The 19,320-nt window shown below is 44.6% G+C and overlaps 1 protein-coding gene across 1 annotated transcript in view; it reads left to right on the top strand.

Moving 5' to 3' along the window:
• Positions 1 to 5,205, top strand: part of LOC134340681 (out at first protein homolog) — a 36,982-nt gene extending 31,777 nt beyond the window's left edge. The window contains exon 4 of the mRNA XM_063038128.1: positions 573 to 5,205. Coding sequence (XP_062894198.1) covers positions 573 to 838 — 266 coding nt within the window. The 3' untranslated portion in view covers positions 839 to 5,205. The remainder of the gene's footprint in view (positions 1 to 572) is intronic.
• The last annotated feature ends 14,115 nt before the right edge of the window (positions 5,206 to 19,320 follow it).

Raw genomic sequence — 19,320 nt, 5'->3', positions numbered from 1 at the left:
AATCAGGGCATGAAAGGTTACAGGGAGAAGGCAGGAGATTGGGGCTGAGAGGGAAATGGACTAGCCATGATGAAATGGCAGAACAGACTCGATGGGCCAAATGGTCCAGTTGTGCTCATATGGTCTTATGATCAACACTGGAAAGGACGTGTCTATAGTGGGGAATATATAGCCAACGTTCTGATCTGAGAACCTTCATCAACAATGGAAAGGAATTGGGCTGAAGCTAGAATAAGGTGGTGGGGGGGAGGGAAGGAGTACGTTTGCAGGTGATTGGTGAGACCAGGTGAAAGGGAACATGGGTGGATGTGGAAGGGAGATCAAGCCCCATCCCGCTACCACCTTCTTTAGGCTCCTGCCCCCTTCCAGTCCTGATGAAGGGACTCTGCCACTGTCTGTTCCCCTCCTTAGATGCTGCCTGATGTGCTGAGTTCCTCCAGCATTTTGTGTGTTGCTCTAGATTTCCAGTATCTTCAGAATCTCTTGTGCTTATGACTCCTGGTTGATCTATTTCTGTTTTTGCTCCCTCCCACCTCCCAACACCCCCCCCCCCCCACTCACCACACCTTCAGGTGTCGACAGTTCAATCTTTGAAGCAATCCGCGTGTCTGAAGACGTTCCACGATGCCGGGCCAGTCGGGAATGGTGGAAGGGTTGCATCTGCCGCTACTCCTTGTGTGTGGAATGGTACCCTTGCTTCCTGAAATACTGTCGGACAAAAGATGCTACTGGCAAAACCAGTACCTACAAGTGTGGCATCAAAAGCTGCCAGAAATGTTCCCAGTTTGATTTCTATGTCCCACAGAAACAGTTGTGTTTGTGGGATGAGGACACTTAATCCCTGTCCCTCCCCACCCACTGCTCATATTTGATGGGGAGGGGTTTGGGGTAAACCTGATAACTAGTTGTGTGCCAAACATAGACTGGCAACCAGTTTCAGAGCTCTCATGTTGTGATCATTGAGGGAAGATCCCAGAGTTTCAGAACGAGTCCATGTGGGATGGTGTATTTGGATTAGATTTTTTTTTCAATGTGAGGGAACACATCCAGCTCTTGGGCACTCAGCTGAAGCTGGGGGCTGAGATTGGCGGGATTACTGGAGTTTGGAGGTTTGGGCTTTGTCTCCGGTACAAGGACTTGTTCTGTGGTAGGTCTATTCCCACATTTGGTGCATCTTTTACATTTCAAAAAAGATTTTTTTTTTAAATTTTTGGAGTTTGAAGAATCTTCAGAGACCCTGAATGTGTAAACTGAGCTTTATTTGTGCTTTTTGAAGGACTGCAGATTTTGGCATTGAGCCATTTTTCAGAAATTGAATTTGTTTCTCCAATAACCTTTCCACAAGGGATTGCCTTGTTTACTTTGTGGAGAGTTTGAATTAACTAATGCTATATTTTAAGAAATCTCCGTGTTCTAGGAGTTTAAGTGGTGATAATTTCAATGCCCTGTTTTACCAATATTGCTGATATTTTATCCAGAACTGGCTCCTTGTTGACTACAAGAATGGTTGGCCCATTCAGCCTTTGAATGGTAGAAACCAGCGACTGGCTGCATGGACATTTTCTGAAACATTTTTCAAAGTCAAGTCAAGTTTATTGTCATTTAACTATATACATGTATACCGTCAAATGCGACATTTCTCCAAACCAGGGTGTAAAGCACGGTAGTACACATAACGCATAATAACTTACGAAAGTAAGGATGAAATCTACAGATGGATTATACATAAATAAACAAACTAAAGTGCATAAATTAAATATTGTAGGGTACAGAGTAGATTAACCAGTGATACTTTGCAGCCAGGGATTCAGAAGCCTAGTGGCCTGACGGATGAAACCGTTTCCCTTTCCTGGCTGTTCTTGTTTTTATGTATGGTAGTTTCTGCCTGATGGTAGAAAGTCAAAGGATGCTGAATGGATGGGTGGGATCCTTAATAGTACTAAGGGCCCCGTACATGCAGAGCTCCTGAAAAATGTCCCCAATGGATGGTAGGAGACCCCTATGATCCTCTCAACCATTCTCACCGTCCTTTTAATGAGTGGTAGTGGAAATATCCCTTTATTGGGTCAACATTAGAAGTGTACTTCATCCTGTACCCGATGTGCCTTGGATTGTTGGGTAAACTTATCCAACACTCAAAAGATTTTCTTACCATTTCACTATAATATGACCAGTGGTTTATTAGTTTACATAAAACATACAGTGCAGCCACCCTTACTAATTCAGTGGTCAGGAATTGAATCCACAGCTATTAGAGCTTTAAATATTAACCACTAAACTACTAGTGCTGTTGCTGATGCAGTGTAGTATTACAAGAATGTGAAGATGATGGCTTGACCAGAATTCCAGTTATTGATCCACTGAGAACAGTCATGGAGATTATTACCCAATACAGGAGCAACCAGCAGTTTGAATAAGATGCTCCTTTGCTCTGACATTAGAAGATTGTATCCTCTTTTAATCTGCCAGAGGAGGTAAAGCTATCTCAGTACAGAGATGCAGGAAAGGAAGTTCAGATTAGTACCTCCTTTCCCCAACTCAGGAGTTCCACCTAGTCTTATTATTTGATCTTCCCAAGTGAATAAATATTATTCTGCTTGCACGCCTTCCTCCTTGGACCAGCCTGTCTGTCTTGAAGCTCAAATTATTGACTGGAATAATGGGGGGGGGGGGTCCATATTTTCACCAATTACTTAATTCATGATAGTAAATTAAATCGGTGGTCTCCATTTTGTGTTCCTATCTTTATTTACCGAATTCCACAAAAAGAAGGCTCCTGAATCCAACTAAAGTAGTCTCCATCCTGTGAAACTTAGCCAAAATTTCCGGAGATTGAAGAGTGAGGTCAGATTAACAAGTACTACAGCCTTAATTTGAGATCTCCAGCATCCAAAGTTTTTTCTGTTTTCAAATTAAAGAATTTATTCATTGTAAGAAGGAAGTCAGGGAGGTGCCTGGAAGTAAAGAATATTGTGAAAGTATTGAGTTTTTATTGATGCTTTTTCTTAGGAAAATTATATAAAGTAGAAATTTAATGAGACAAAGTAACCAAAGATCCTAGCAACTGCACTGAGCTACTTTTAAACTGACACATGCACTTTCTGAGGCGAGGGTGTGTGTGCGTGCGTGTGGACAAGCTAGTGAGGGTGCGGTGGAAAGAGGGTAAGCTCTTGCACACAAGCACATTCCCTTCACTACTTCAATAACCTCTTGGCTTCTAGGCATTTCACAGCAGATAACTAAATGAGAGTTCCTGGCCTAAACATTTTATATTTTTTTTAAAGCGCCAGACGGAATATTAAACACGAGATTCCACAGATGCTGGAAACCCAGAGTAGCGTGCACAAAATGCTGGAGGAACTCAGCAGATCGAGCAGCATCTGTAGAAAAGAATAAACAGTTGATGTTTTGGGCTGAGACCCTTCATCAGGAGTACGCCGGCTGGTGGCGTAGTGGCATCAGCGCCGGACTTCGGAGCGAAGGCTCCCGAGTTCGAACCCAGGCACGCTTTCCATCCGTGCTGGGTTGAGCGTCGAGCTAGCAACTCGGCCTCGTGAAAAAGAAATTGCCTGCTACAGAAACACCAACAGCAAAAAGTTGATGGCCTATGCTCTCTTGTGAGTTTAAAAGGCAATTTCCTTTCCTTCCTCCATCAGTCCTGGAAAGGAAGAGGGGTGACCTTATTGAAACTTATTGACTGGTGAAAGGTCTTTATAGAGTGGATGTGGAGAGGGATGGCTTCATATGGTGGGAGCGTCTAGGACCAGAGGACACAGCCTCAGAATAGAGGGGCATCCTAGAACAGATGAGGAATGTCTTCAGCTAGAGAGAGATGAATCTGGGGAATTTGTTGCCACAGGTAGCTGTGGAAGCCAAGTGTTTATGTATATTTAAGGCAGAGGTTGATAGATTCTTGATTGGTCAAGGCTTGAAGGGATATAGGGAGAAGGCAGGGGATTGGGGCTGAGAGGAAAAATTGGATCAGCCATGATGAAATGGCAGAGCAGACTCAATGGGCCTAATAGCCTAATTCTGCTCCTATATTTTATGGTCTAAACCAGATTATTCTTGTGTGTTGCTCTTATTCTAGCTTCCTTCCCCTTCCTTTGCCATCCTGATGAAGAGTTTCGGCCCAAACTCTCGATAGTATATTCCCCTGCATAGATGTTGACTTCCTCCAGCATTTTGTATGTGTTATTCCAACCAGAATATCTGTGACTTGTATGAGAATTGACGCTGGGCCTCAACTCCTTGAACCATGTCTGATACTCTACAACGGGGGTTCCCAACCTTCTAAAGACCATGGACCAATACCATTAAGCAAGGGGGCCATGGACCCCAGGTTGGGAACCCCTGCTCTAAAACAACATGTTCCCAGGTTGTGCAGCTAAAATTATATTTTTGTTGCTGACTCTGTGCTTCTAAATGTCCATTCTGTTTGTCTTCTGGTTGGAAACAGCAAGGTGAATGTGATAACTAGTGGAGATTCATATGAGAGATGGTGAGGCAGTGCCTCGTTTTGGTGAAACTGCCAGTTATTGAACCATTAAGTGGCCAAGACCCAGCAAGGGACAGTGTCGTTAGTCGAACCCAGTTCCCTGACCAATTGGACATGGTGACAGTTCTCCAATTCTAATTCCGCACCTTCTCTTTGGGAGATGAGTTTGGATAATCTGGTCTTGGATGCTATTGATCAACATTTTGCAAGGTCCTGAAGGAACGACACTGTTTCAAGTGAACGTTTTGTGTGTTGTAGCTGTCTCTTTGAGGGATCTTTTTAGAATAGAAGCTGATTATATTGATGTCACTACAATCCATATTACTATTCCAGGTGTGAACGTGTTCACGATTGCCCAATTTGGGGCTTTAGAGGGTCTGAGCCAGCAACGTGTCATTAGGCCTGTGCCTGCTTTGATTGGCTACCTATAGAGGTGATATTGTGGAGACACCAGAGCCTTGGACAAAACCTCCTGGAGGTGCCGTGGTATCAGTGAGAATATTAATGGAGTCTTGTAGGAGGGGTCGTGTGGTTCTGGGAAATTGTTAAGGGGGGTCTGCAGCATGAAAAAGCCTTCACCTAAATAACTGAAATCTCACAAAAGTGCCTTTGGTTCAGTGTTTCAGAATTCCTAACAAATTATTTTTGTATTAATGTGTTTTAAAAATAAAAGATGACTTTATTCACTGACTTTCCATGTTTTTCCTCTTCAGTATCTTGTACTCATCATTCATTTCTTCCCTCAGATTCCCATACTCAGTCTGGAGACTGACCTGGGCTTTTATTTACTTGGAGATATAGCATCCAATTACACCCACTAATCCATACACCTTTGGACTGTGGGAGGAAACTGGAGCTCGTGGAGGGGAGCCCATGTGGTCACAGGGAGAATGTACAGACTCCATACAGGCAGTATCAGCATTGAACCCAGGTCACTGGCTCTTTAATAATATATACCACTATGCTGCCCTTTGTTGATGAGGAGTTGAATGAGAAGGGTGAGTGTAGGCCGTGAGGAGGCTGCAGGGATCAATGAAGCCCGAAGCACCCAATCGAAATGTGTGCCTACAGCAGCTGAGCAGTACTGGAGGAAGATGTCACAGTACATTACGAGAGTGTTTGAAAAGTGCTTCTGTGGAACAAGGACAAGCACTGTCTGCTTTAAGTTGTGTTATTCTTCTCAGGCGGCCCCTCGTGATCAAGAATGGCTTGCTTGCACTCCAGTTCTGAGGTGGCTGATGACACCACTGTGGGACATAAGACAGAGGAAGCAGGAGCCATTCCATCCTCTTAGCTGACTCTTGCTGTTCAGCGAGAGCACTGTCTGATCTACAATAACACCATTTGCTTGTTCTTGCCCCGCATCCCTGATTCCTTTCATCCATGAATCTATTGAATGCAAACAGTGACTGAATCACAGCCATCAGTAGTCCAATGCTTTGAGTAAAGTAGCTTCTCTTTCTGATGATCGTAAATGGTCTACCCTTTTTGAGACTGATACACCCCACCCCCCTCTAATTCCCGACTCCTCAGCTGAGGAAAGCATCCTCCGTGTCCAAGAGATTCTGCGGATGCTGGAAATCTTGAGCAACATGCACAGAATGCTGGAAGAACTCAGCATGTCAGGCAGCATATATGGAGGACAATGAACAGTCGACATTTTGGGCCAAGACTCCCAAGAATAAGAATAATCTAGCAGCTTGTGCTCCTCCCCTTCTGTCTCCTCTTTCCCCCCCCCCCACCCCTCCAAAAAAAACATCTTATTCTGGTTTCTGCCTATTATCTTTTGTAACTTCAAAACATTAAGCTAATTCAAAGGAAGACGTGGGGAGTCTGAAAATGCAAGTGTAACATCGTCTTTACATTAAGCGAGGTGCGCACGTTCACGTGGTAGCCTAACGTATGCAATTAATATAGTTTTACATATAACCGGTAATTATTTAAATGAACAAGAATGCTTAATCGAACAACATATTTACAAGATTATTCAAATAATATTGAAATATTAAATACACAACACTCCTCCCTACTTAGCTGTAAACTCCAACTCAATGTTGAATGAATCTCAACTATATACACAGTATACTATTTAATACAACTACTATGAGACATCCACAGCATAGTAAACTTTAAATTGTCCCATTCAGCCTGAAAGATTTCACCACTGTGAAAGCTTCCTTAATCTTTTGGGATAATATCTTGCCTGACAAGGGGAATCACTCTGCTTGGTGGGTGAGGTTTGTGACTGTGAAACAATTTCAGGTGCTGGAGTGGTTGTAGGAGTTGACTCTGAGACGGCAGGAAGTGGTTCTGACAGCTCTGGACATCTTTTCTCTCTCTGGATCTACTTCGATCCCTTTCTTCTTTTTCTTTCTCTTTATCCTTTTCTTTCACACCTTTCTCTTTCTCATTCACATTCCTTCTCTCCATCTCCTCTCCTTTTTCAACACACACCTAAGTTGCTGGTGAACGCAGCAGGCCAGGCAGCATCTCTAGGAAGAGGTGCAGTCGACGTTTCAGGCCGAGACCCTTCGTCAGGACTAACTGAAGGAAGAGTGTGTAAGGGATTTGAAAGTTGGAGGGGGAGGGGGAGATCCAAAATGATAGGAGAAGACAGGAGGGGGAGGGATAGAGCCAAGAGCTGGACAGGTGATGGGCAAAAGGGGATACGAGAGGATCATGGGACAGGAGGTCCAGGGAGAAAGACAAGCGGGGGGGACCTAGAGGATGGGCAAGAGGTATATTCAGAGGGACAGAGGGAGAAAAAGGAGTGTGAGAGAAAGAATGTGTGCATAAAAATAAGTAACAGATGGGGTACGAGGGGGAGCTGGGGCATTAGCGGAAGTTAGAGAAGTCGATGTTCATGCCATCAGGTTGGAGGCTACCCAGACAGAATATAAGGTGTTGTTCCTCCAACCTGAGTGTGGCTTCATCTTTACAGTAGAGGAGGCCGTGGATAGACATGTCAGAATGGGAATGGGATGTGGAATTAAAATGTGTGGCCACTGGGAGATCCTGCTTTCTCTGGCGGACAGTAGCTCTTCCTTCAGTTAGTCCGCTTACAAGGATAACTGCCGGAACAAGTGCTACACATGCCCTTACACTTCCTCCCTTACCACCATTCAGGGCCCCGAACAGTCCTTCCAGGTGAGGCAACACTTCACCTGTGAGTCGACTGGGGTGATGTACTGCGTCCGGTGCTCCCGATGTGGCCTTTTATATATTGGCGAGACCCGACGCAGACTGGGAGACCGCTTTGCTGAACATCTACGCTCTGTCCGCCAGAGAAAGCAGGATCTCCCAGTGGCCACACATCTTAATTCCACATCCCATTCCCTTTCTGACATGTCTATCCACGGCCTCCTCTACTGTAAAGATGAAGCCACACTCAGGTTGGAGGAACAACACCTTGTATTCCGTCTGGGTAGCCTCCAACCTGATGGCATGAACATCGACTTCTCTAACTTCCGCTAAGGCCCCACCTCCCCCTCGTACCCCATCTGTTACTTATTTTTATGCACACATTCTTTCTCTCACTCTCGTTTTTCTCCCTCTGTCCCTCTGAATATACCTCTTGCCCATCCTCTAGGTCCCCCCCACCTTGTCTTTCTTCCTGGACCTCCTGTCCCATGATCCTCTCGTATCCCCTTTTGCCTATCACCTGTCCAGCTCTCGGCTCTATCCCTCCCCCTCCTGTCTTCTCCTATCATTTTGGATCTCCCCCTCCCCCTCCAACTTTCAAATCCCTTACTCACTCTTCCTTCAGTTAGTCCTGACGAAGGGTCTCGGCCTGAAACGTCGACTGCACCTCTTCCTAGAGATGCTGCCTGGCCTGCTGCGTTCACCAGCAACTTTGATGTGTGTTGCTTGAATTTCCGGCATCTGCAGAATTCCTGTTGTTTCCTCTCCTTTTTCATCTAGTTTGTGCAACTTGATCTTGAGAAGGTACATTCAGTTAGCTGGAATATTCTCTACAGCTCCCTTTCTGATCTGATCTCACCTCTTGGTTTCCGCATCCACATCATCTGACGAATCCTGTTTTCATATCTCTATTGCCTCCTTTCTTTTTAGCCTTCCATTCATCCACCTGGGGTTTGGTCTTTGCATCTATTTTTTACAAGCAGCTTTTTTGTCTCCTACTTGAAGTTAATGCAATAACCTTAATGCACATAGAGTAGATTCTGGCTCTTTATATCCACAAAAGCCAAATGCTTGCAACTCTTTGAACTCTCTTCCAGTTTAAAACCAAACCACATTTTGCAAGTAACTGCCTGATTAACATAGCAGAAGCTTTTTCAGATATGTTACCTACAAAATCTGTTGTAGTCAGACCAGTGCTTTTATCACGATTCCTCCGAGCAGCATGGTCCTTCCTTAGTCCAATATGCTCTCCAACCAGAGGCACAGAAGTTGGCACTAACACCCGTTTGTCCTCTGGCAACAGTTCATGGTGTTGGGCATGGAGACAGTTGTGTCGTCATCAAGTACATTTCTTAATTCACTTTCAGTTGGCTTCATTGCAGGGGGCTATGGTATGCAAATAGTGGATGGATCTCCAATCAAGTTGATTTTGTCTCAGCTTCTCATGCACCCACAATACGCTGGAGGAACTCAGCAATTCCAACCCTTGAGGGTTCCAGGCCGAAACGTTGACTGATCGTTTCCACGGATGCTGCCCGACCTACTGAGTTCCTCCAAGGTGTTGTGCGTGTTGCTTTGACCCCAGCATCTGCAGAGTATTTTCTGTTTACCATGCACCCACAATGCTAGTCCTTCTGTTTTTACCACATACAAGCTCAATGCAGCTTGTTAGTTGTTGTATTTCACAGTTACAAATGCCATTCCCGCAGGAGTTGTCTGTTCTCCAGTATAAGTACTTAGTTTGGATATCTGCAGGCTTCAGTTTACTACCTTTGAAATGCCATTCAAACACATTTTGTGGAATGACTGAAACAGCCGACCCAGTATCCAATTCCATTTTAATTAATTTGCCGTACACTTCTGCGTAAGCCATATTGCTTGTCTCCTATTAGTTTCCAAATTGTAAATCTCAAGGCTACCCAGTCCTGGTTCACTCTCATCATTATCAGATTTTTCATCAACAGCATGCAGATTAGTGGTCTTTTTGAAACTGCAAATTTTTTAAGCATTTTCTCTTCCCTATTTATTTTTGTCCGACATGCTCTTTGTATATGACCTACTTTGTTGCATTTTCTGCAAGTTTTGCCTTTAAATCTGCATTTATTTGGTGTATGTGAGCCCCTGCCACAACAGTAACACAATTTGTTCAGCCAGCCTGGTTTCTGTTTACACAATGCAATTTTGTTCACACCCACTTCCATTCCTGACTGCAACTCAATTGTGCCTCTGTCTGCTGTTCCCATTGATACAGCTATTTCAACAGTTCTTTTAAACATGAGTTCTGTTTCAATTAGGAGCCATTTTTGAATGCTTTCTTGAACAATTCCACAAACTAAACAATCTCTTAGTGTATCATTGGGTCCATTACCAAACTGATTATGCTCAGTTACTTCAATTTAGCTACGTACAGTGAAATGGACTCCCTAAAGTAATAGGGTTGTTGTCATGGGGGATTTCAACTTCCCTAATATAAACTGGTACCTTCTTTGTGCAAAGGGTTTAGATGGGCCAGAATTTAAGTTTATCCAGGAAGGTTTATTAAATCAATATGTGGAGAGGGGCTGTACTGGACCTGGTGTTGCATAATGAACCTGTTTCAGTGGGTGAGCAGTTAGGGAACAATGACCACAACTCCTTAACTTTCCAGATAGCTATAGACAAGGATAGGTATGGTCCTTGTGAGAGAGTTTTAAATTAGAGTAGGGCAAATTACGAGGGCATTAGACAGGAACTAAGAAGTGTTAATTGGGAACACTTTTTTCCTGGCAAGTCCACATCAGACGTGTGGAGAGTTTAAAGATCAATTGCACAGAGTACAGGAAAGGGTTGTTCCTGTTCGAACGGAGGACAAGAATGGAAAGATAAGAGAACCTTGGATGTACCAGAGAGGTGATGAATTTAGTTAAGAAGATAAAGGGAAAGTATGTAAAGCTTCAGAAGTTAGGATCAAACGGAGCACATGAGAGTTATAAAGAAGCCAGAAAATAATTCAAGAAGGGAATTAGGAAAATCAACAGGGGCCATGAAAAGTCCTTAGAAAGTAGGATTAAGGTGAATCCCAAGGTACTCTATACATACTTCAAGAGCAAGAGGATAACTAGGGAGAGTGTAGGACCACTGAAGGATAAAGAGGGGAATATTTGCTTGGATGTGGAGAATGTGAGTGAGGTACTTAATGAGTACTTTGCTTCAGTATTTACCAAGAAAAAGGATATGGAGGGCCAGGAGATCAGTGATGAGTGTATAAATACTTTTGGGCATTTAGAGGTCAAGGAGGAGGAAGCATTAATGTGGATAAGTCCTCAGGACCTGATGGGATTTACCGCAGGTTATTGAAGGAGGCAAAAGACGAGACCTCTAAGGTCTTGACCAGTATCTTCGTGTTCTCTCTTGGCACAGGCAAGGTCCCAGAGGACTGGCAAGTGGCTAATGTTATACCCCTATTTAAGAAGGTAAGAAGGGAACAAGTGAAAATCCTGGGAACTATGGACCGGCGAGTCTCGTGTCAGTTGTAGGGAAATGGCTGGAGAAAATTCTTAGGGATAGGATATATGAGCATTTGGAAACCCATGGCCTAATTAGGGAGAGCCAGCACGGTTTTGTGTGGAGCAGGTTGTGTCTTACCAACTTGATTGAGTTTTTTGACAAGGTGAGGTTTTTCAGATTCTCAGTGTAAACTGGTAACACAGTGCCCTCTCTTGGTTGAAGTGCCTGTTCTTGGATCATGGATTGGTCTTGTTCAAACTCCATCTGAAACTCCGTGCCTTGCGATGGGTCACATTTTTTTCAATTCTTCCTTCTTGCCTGTCAAAGGTGGGTGTGGAATTTTCCTCGCTGCATTTTGATGCAGGAGATTGCCGCTGGCCATTTGCACTCTGTAAGTGAATGCGGCAAGGAAGGAGAACTGGCCTATTGTTGCCAATCCCTTCTCGGTGCAACTCACTTCCCTGTTCCCTCATCGCTCGCCAGAGTCGTATCAGAGGAGAAGATAATTGTCTGGCTCTGGCTCTCTGACATTCGCACCAACTCATCAGGATTTACTCCATCTTGCCTCCAGCTCGGGTGAACAGGTGATGATGCCACTGTGCCTAGAAATTGAGGCAGAGTTCAGTCACTTGCAGGTCCCTGAATAGCGAGCAATCCTGGGCTGTGGGTAAAACAATGAAGGAGGGAGGTGAGATGGGATGAGTCGATAAATGAGGAAAGGGCCCAGGTGAATGTGAAAGAGTGAGCTGAAGCTATAATAGAATTACAAATGTTAATGACATAATTGTAGAAGAAGGAAGCTTTCTGAATCTTGACAAAGAAAAGAGAGCTCTTAGTTCCGTAATGGGCAGCAAAAAGGGAGATTCCTGGGTGTAAATAGGAATGCACAGGCAGAGGTGAACAGAGAGGTGAGTTGGTTAGAATATTGAGTCTGTGACTAAAAATGCTAATAGAGAGAGTGGAACTGGTACACCAGATTGAGAATCCCAGAGTATTGATGTAATCCAATTAGGTTGGGATTTGTAAGTAAACAAGGCTCAGAGAGGAATAAGCAGATGATGAGCTGAGAAGTGATGAGGGTTTTGCTTAACATTGCAATTAGGGTCAATTTAAACACTGGCCTGGATAGACTGAAAAGACAAGGTGTCGGGATCAAAGGCGAGAGTAGATTTCGCTCATTCGCTGCAATGGTCATCTCTGTGGTGCTGAGGCTATGGAGAAAGCCCTGGCTGCTGGACCCCATGCCCGCTAATATTATGAATTGATAAGCGAGCCTTTGGGCCTACTCCAGGGTTTCGATCTGGGAAATTATAGACCTGTTAGCTTGACATCGGTAGTTGGGAAGTTGTTGGAGTCGATCGTCAAGAATGAGGTTACGGAGTACATATGACAAGATAGGCGGAACTCAGCATAGATTCCTTAAAGGAAAATCCTGCCTGACAAACCTATTACAATTTTTTGAGGAAATTACCAGTAGGCTAGACAAGGGAGATGCAGTGGATGTTGTGTATTTGGATTTTCAGAAGGCCTATGACAAGGTGCCACACATGAGGCTACTTAACGAGATAAGAGCCCATGGAATTACGGGAAGGTTACATATGTGGATAGAGCGTTGGCTGATTAGCAGGAAACAGAGAGTGGGAATAAAGGGATCCCATTCTGGTTGGCTGCCAGTTACCAGTGGTGTTCCACAGGGGTCCATGCTGGGGCTGCTTCTTTTTATATTGTACATCAACGATTTGGATTATGGAATAGATAGCTTTGTGGCTAAGTTTGCTGATGATACGAAGATAGGTGGAGGGGCTGGTAGTGCTGAGGAAACAGAGTCTGCAGAGGGGCTTGGATAGATTGGAAGAATGGGCAAAGAAGTGACAAATGAAATACAATGTTGGAAAGTGTATGGCAGAAGAAATAAACGGGCAGACTATTATTTAAATGGAGAAAGAATTCAAAGTTCGGACATGCAACGGGACTTGGGAGTCCTCGTACAGGATACCCTTAAGGTTAACCTCCAGGTTGAGTCATTGGTGAAGAAGGCAAATGCAATGTTGGCATTCATTTCTAGAGGAATAGAGTATAGGAGCAGGGATGTGATGTTGAGGCTGTATTAGGCGCTGGTGAGACCTCACTTGGAGTACTGTGGGCAGTTTTGGTCTCCTTATTTAAGAAAGGATGTGCTAACGTTGGAGAGGGTACAGAGAAGATTCACTAGAATGATTCCGGGAATGAGAGGGTTAACATATGAGGAACATTTGTCCGCTCTTGGACTGTATTCCTTGGAGTTTAGAAGAATGAGGGGAGACCTCATAGAAACATTTCGAATGTTGAAAGGCATGGACAGAGGGGATGTGGCAAAGTCATTTCCCATGATGGGAAAGTCTAGTATGAGAGGGCATGACTTAAGGATTGAAGGGCGCCCATTCAGAACAGAGATGTGAAGAAATTTTTTTAGCCAGAGGGTGGTGAATCTATGGAATTTGTTGCCACGGGCGGCAGTGGAGGCCAAGTCATTGGGTGTATTTAAGGCAGAGATTGATGGGTATCTGAGTAGCCAGGGCATCAAAGGTTATGGCGAGAAGGCGGGGGAGTGGGACTAAATGGGAGAATGGATCAGCTCATGATAAAATGGCGGAGCAGACTTGATGGGCCGAATGGCCGACTTCTGCTCCTTTGTCTTATGGTCAATTTGGTTCAGAATACTGGTGTTCAAATTGTTGGCATGATTTGTATTTTATTTTCTTTCTCTTGCACATCGAGGGTGAGTCTTTTTATTTTATTTTCTTTAATTGGGTTTTTTCCAGTTTCTTGCTTTGTGGCTACGTGTGAGCAAGCAAATCTCAAGGTTATATAACTTGTACATTCCTTGATAATAAATGAATCTTGAAGTGGTGTGAGTGAGAAATAGTGTTGGCATACTGAGGACAAATAGATTTGGTGATAGATAACTGGGAAATGCATTTATGAATTGGACTAATTGTTCAAATTGCATTTAGCTGGAGTGAGAAGCCCTGGTTTGAAATTGAGGAAATTCTGACATCCAGTGCAAGATGTCATCTCTAAGCAGAGATGTGACAATGGGGGTATGGGTTGTGGATGATAGTAGTGGGCTCCTTTTTTTCTTTAACCATCAAGTTTCAGGCTGACCAAAGAGCGTCCTTCACCGAGTTGATGATCTGCCAGCAGCACCGGATGTTGGTCTCCGTGTGCGTCCCCGGGAACAGCCCGTAAATCAGGGAGTCCTCAGTTACGCAGCTGCTGGGCATGAATGTCAACACCGTCCCTTCCATCCTCCTCCACACCTTCTTTGCGAACCCCACAGTGTGCAAAGAGGTGAGTCACTGACTCCACCTCCGTGGGCTCCTAAAAAAGGTGCATGGCACTCTGCCTGTAATGTGTGTTCTTGCCCCGCGAAAAGTGAGGTGGATCCAGGCGGAGAGCAAAAGATCACTAAGGGACAGAGAATTATCCATTGTTAGATCAATGGCAGAGGAACGTAGCTAGAAAGAGCAGGAGAATTTGGGAGAGAATAGAAAATAAACTTTCAGGTAGAGATATACATCAAAGTTGCTGGTGAACGCAGCAGGCCAAGCAGCATCTATAGGAAGAGGCGCAGTCGACGTTTCAGGCCGAGACCCTTCGTCAGGACTAACTGAAGGAAGAGTGAGTAAGGGATTTGAAAGCTGGAGGGGGAGGGGGAGATGCAAAATGATAGGAGAAGACAGGAGGGGGAGGGATAGAGCCGAGAGCTGGACAGGTGATAGGCAGAAGGGGATACGAGAGGATCATGGGACAGGAGGCCTAGGGAGAAAGACGGGGGGGGGTGACCCAGAGGATGGGTCTATCCCTCCCCCTCCTGTCTTCTCCTATCATTTTGCATCTCCCCCTCCCCCTCCAGCTTTCAAATCCCTTACTCACTCTTCCTTCAGTTAGTCCTGACGAAGGGTCTCGGCCTGAAACGTCGACTGCGCCTCTTCCTATAGATGCTGCTTGGCCTGCTGCGTTCACCAGCAACTTTGATGTATGTTGCTTGAATTTCCAGCATCTGCAGAATTCCTGTTGTTTCAGGTAGAGAGACCTGTGAGAAAACAGTGCGAAAGAAATCGGAGAAGGAAAGCTCAATGTTTTATGGCAGCAAAAACACTGAAATTAGGCAGAACTGCAGCTTTGGAAAATATTGAAATAGTTAGCATCCCAAAAATTAGCAAACAGAAGACAGAACAATCTGAAAGGATACAAGATAAAAAATCTAGAACAAGCCAGGTAGCCATGTTATCAATCACTTTTAGGAAGGGAGTGTCTACTTGCTGATGGGTTGAGAAAGTAATATAGCTGATGAAGTAATTATAAGGAGACAGGATTATTAATCATTAACCATACAGCAATAATATTATGTCTGTGGATGGAATTATTTGGCAGAAAAGGGCTATCAATATTCCACAGGTTGAATCAACAAGTTACTTCCTCAAAAACTAAATATAGGTAATTTAAATCCAAAAATGTGAATACAATTCAACTCCCTGAGGTGTTCATAAATGGTTTCCTCTCCCCTTATATCAGGCAGTAAATGAGCTAACTCTTTTCCATCATGATTTTGGCAATTTGCCAGCACTGATCAGAAACACAAAAGCTGATTCTTTGGGACCCATTATTCACATCATCTATGTCCACATTTAACTAGCGGTGGATCCTGAGATATGGGAAGTGCTTCATTTTGAGGAGAAATGTGACAGATTTAGTCTATAAGAAAAAGGAAGCATATGTGAGGTTTGGAAAGCTGAAAGCAGATGTGGCCTTCGAGGAATATAAAAGAAGCAGCAGTGAACTTATAACAGCAAATCAGGAGAGCTAAAATGGGCCATGAAATGTCCTTGCTGAGTAGTGTTAAAGAGAATCCTAGGGCATTTCATATAAGCATAAAAACAAGTTTAGTAGGGAGAGGGTCAGACCACTCGGAACAAAGGAGGGAAGTTATGCCTATTGCCAGAGGAAGTGGAGAAGGTACTAAATGAGAATTTCTTATTAGTATTTACCGAGGGAAAAGTATATGGAGGATAGGTAGGTTAAGGCGAGGTATCCTGATGTTCTGGGGGCATGTTGATATCATGAGCAAAGAGCTGTTGGGGCTTCTGAAGAGCATTAAGGTGGATGTTCCCAGAGCTTGATGGGATCTATGCTCGTTATTGAGAGAGGCAAGAGAAGAGATTGCTGGGACCTTTATGTCATCTTTAGCCACAGACAAGGTCTCAGAGGACTGGAGAATAGCTTGTATTGTTCTGTTTAAGAAAGGCATGAAAGAATGCACAGATTCAGAGTCATCATCATCCCATATTGCACAAACTCATGGGCCGAAGGGCTAGTACTGGGTTAAGTCATATTTGATGCTAACGGACTCTAAGAAGTGTATTTGCGATGTTGGTAGCTGAGACAAAGCAAAGCCTATGTGCAGAAGTGGTTTGAAGATCTGAAGGTGGGAGCAGAGACTAGGGAAATGTTGACTGGGAATACAGCAACAGAAAGGTGGGAGTGTAAGTGAGAATTGTTTTGAGTATGTGCACTGGTAATGTCAGGGTACACGTACTAAACACTGAAAATGCTGGAATTACTCAGGGCAGGCAGCATCTGTGGAGAGAGAGAAAGAGTTAACATATTTGGTCCATGACATGAGAGAAAGCTCAATGAATAGAAAGAAAAATTACCTGGTTTGGGGATTGTTTGAGAGTAGAACTGGAATCAGGAATGTGTTGTCAAATTGAAAGGAACTCGGTTGCATAATGATTGACGGAGTGGTTCTGAAAGGTCTTCAACCCAAATTGTTAGCTCCATTTCTCCTTCTACAGATGCAGCCTGACCTGATTGATTCTTGCATTGTATTTACAAGAGACACTGATAAATTCAAAGAATGGCAAATGGATTTCCATACAGGCAAGTATGAGATGATCTTTTTGTGGCCCTCCATTGGTCGAGATCAGCCATGGATGTTGTGTCCTAGCTACCTACATTGTTGGTGTGGCTGACCAGATGAATGTGAGAGTGGCAGGCGGTCTCTGTTGCAAAGGTCACATCGTAAAGTGGTCTCGGCTCTGCTGGAGCTGCAGCATTCCTTTGTATGGGCGCATTTGTTTTCTGCCACTTTTCCAAATTGTTCCTTGCCTGACTTGAGTGTGTTGTTTCAGGGTGCTTCTCCATCTGGTGTGGTCAGTTGCAGGGTCTGCCCGGAACTCAGTGTTGAAGTCCAGCACCTTCATGTGCCACTTGTGGGCATCCTTGTTGCTCAGTTGTGGGAGGGCAGCGGTTCCCTTGCCTGAAGCCAGCTCACCGCAGAGGATGTCTTTTGGGATGCGGCCCTGTTGCATGCGGCAGACGTGGCTGAGCCAACTCTTTGTTTTGACTGAGAGTTTGAAGTTTTCCCATGCTTGTGTGGTGACTCAGCAAGAGCTGCTGCAGCCTTCCCAATGTGCTTGTCGATTTCTGTGTCCAAGGAGAGGCTGAACTGATGAGCAACTTCCAGTCTGTAGTCATCGGTAGTAAGGACTATTGGTGCCTCCATGTCTTGTCCCAGGACGTGTCTTTTTCAGGCTGATAGTTAGGCCAAATCCCTTACAGGCCTGGGAGAATCGATCCATCAAGCTCTGGAGGTGCTGTGGAGTGCGGGTTGCACCTGCGCATCATCAGCAAACAGTGCGTCTCTGATTATAGCCTCACGCACTTCGGTTATGGTTTTTAGGTGGGTGAGGTTAAAAAACCTGCCATCCGATCTAGTGTGGAGGTAGATCCCCTCTGCCATGCCAAATGTAAGCCTCAGGAGAAGGGCAAAGAAGATCCTGAAGAGCGTAGGGGTGAGAACACAGCCTTGCTTAACGCCACTGCTTATACTAAAGGGCTCTGAGGAGCTGCCATTATACTGCACAGTCCCCTTCATGTTGTTGTGGAAGGATTTGATCATGCGAGTACCCTATCTTCGAGAGGATCTGAAAGAGCCTATCTCTGCTGACCAGGTCAAATGCCTTGGTGAGATCAATAAACGCAACATAGTTCTACTGATCTTTCATTCTCTACACTTCTCCTGGAGTTGGCAGAGAGAGAAAATCATGTCCATAGTTGACCTTCCAGCACGAAAGCCGTTCTGTGACTCCGGGCAGACATGTTCAGCCAACAGATGTATGCAGACCAAGAAGACTTGGGCAAAGACACTGCCAACAACATTCAAGAGGGAGATGCCCCTGTAGTTGGACAGTCGCTTCTCTCACCTTTGCTTTTGTAGAGGGTAATATTCTTGGCATCCCTCATGTCTTGTGGTACAGCTCGTTCCTGCCTTCACTGACAGAGGACTTCATGCAGCTGGTGCAGTAGGGTAGTCATATAGTCCTTGATCAGATATGGGACAATCCCATCATTGCCTGGTGCCTTCCCTGAGACCAAGCTGCCAATGGCCTTGCTGAACTCCTTTAAAGTTGGTAGGCATTTAATGACATCCAGGGCTGAGGTGGTGACAGTGTTCACTTTGGAGTAGAGGTCAGGGTAATGCTCTATCTATCTCTCCATCTGTTTACCCCTGTGTGTGATTACTTCCCCGTTGATGGATTTGAGGGGAGCCATCTTTCCACGTTCTTACCATAACGCAGACTGCGACACAAACTCATTGGTGTGTTGCAAGATCAGACTGCAGTTAAAACATTTTAATCATGCTAAGCAAGAAGGGAACCCTCACATTGATGTCAGCAAGACGTCTTACCCAGACGTGCTGGAGCAGTTTGTGAAGTCCTTCAAGAAAGAAAGAGCTGAGTGCCCAGTGGCCTAGAAACTCTGTCACAGAGAAATGGGTAGTTCTTTAAAAACCATCTACAGCACAGGCTTAGCTACCTTTGGGGGAAAAGGACCTCGAAAACAAATGAGTGGTTTGAAGCCAAATCCAACAAGATGACCCCTGTCATTGGCTGCCCTAGCCAAATGTAAGCGTTGGCCAACTGAGAGGAACCTGCAGATCCTCAGGTAAAGTTGAGCAGGCTGCCCGCCAACGAGTACTGGAGGCAACTCAGTGAAGACACTCAGACACAGCACTGACAGGCAATATCAGGGGTAACAAATCAGAAACACAAGAGATTCTGCAGACGCTGGAAATCCAGAGCAACACAGACAAAATGCTGGAGGAACTCAGCAGGTCAGGAAGCAACTATGGAAATGACAAACCATCAGTG

The sequence above is a fragment of the Mobula hypostoma genome, chromosome X2, assembly GCF_963921235.1.
Source record: "Mobula hypostoma chromosome X2, sMobHyp1.1, whole genome shotgun sequence".
In the NCBI taxonomy this organism is placed as follows: domain Eukaryota; kingdom Metazoa; phylum Chordata; class Chondrichthyes; order Myliobatiformes; family Myliobatidae; genus Mobula; species Mobula hypostoma.
This window is presented reverse-complemented; position numbering and strand designations above follow the sequence as displayed.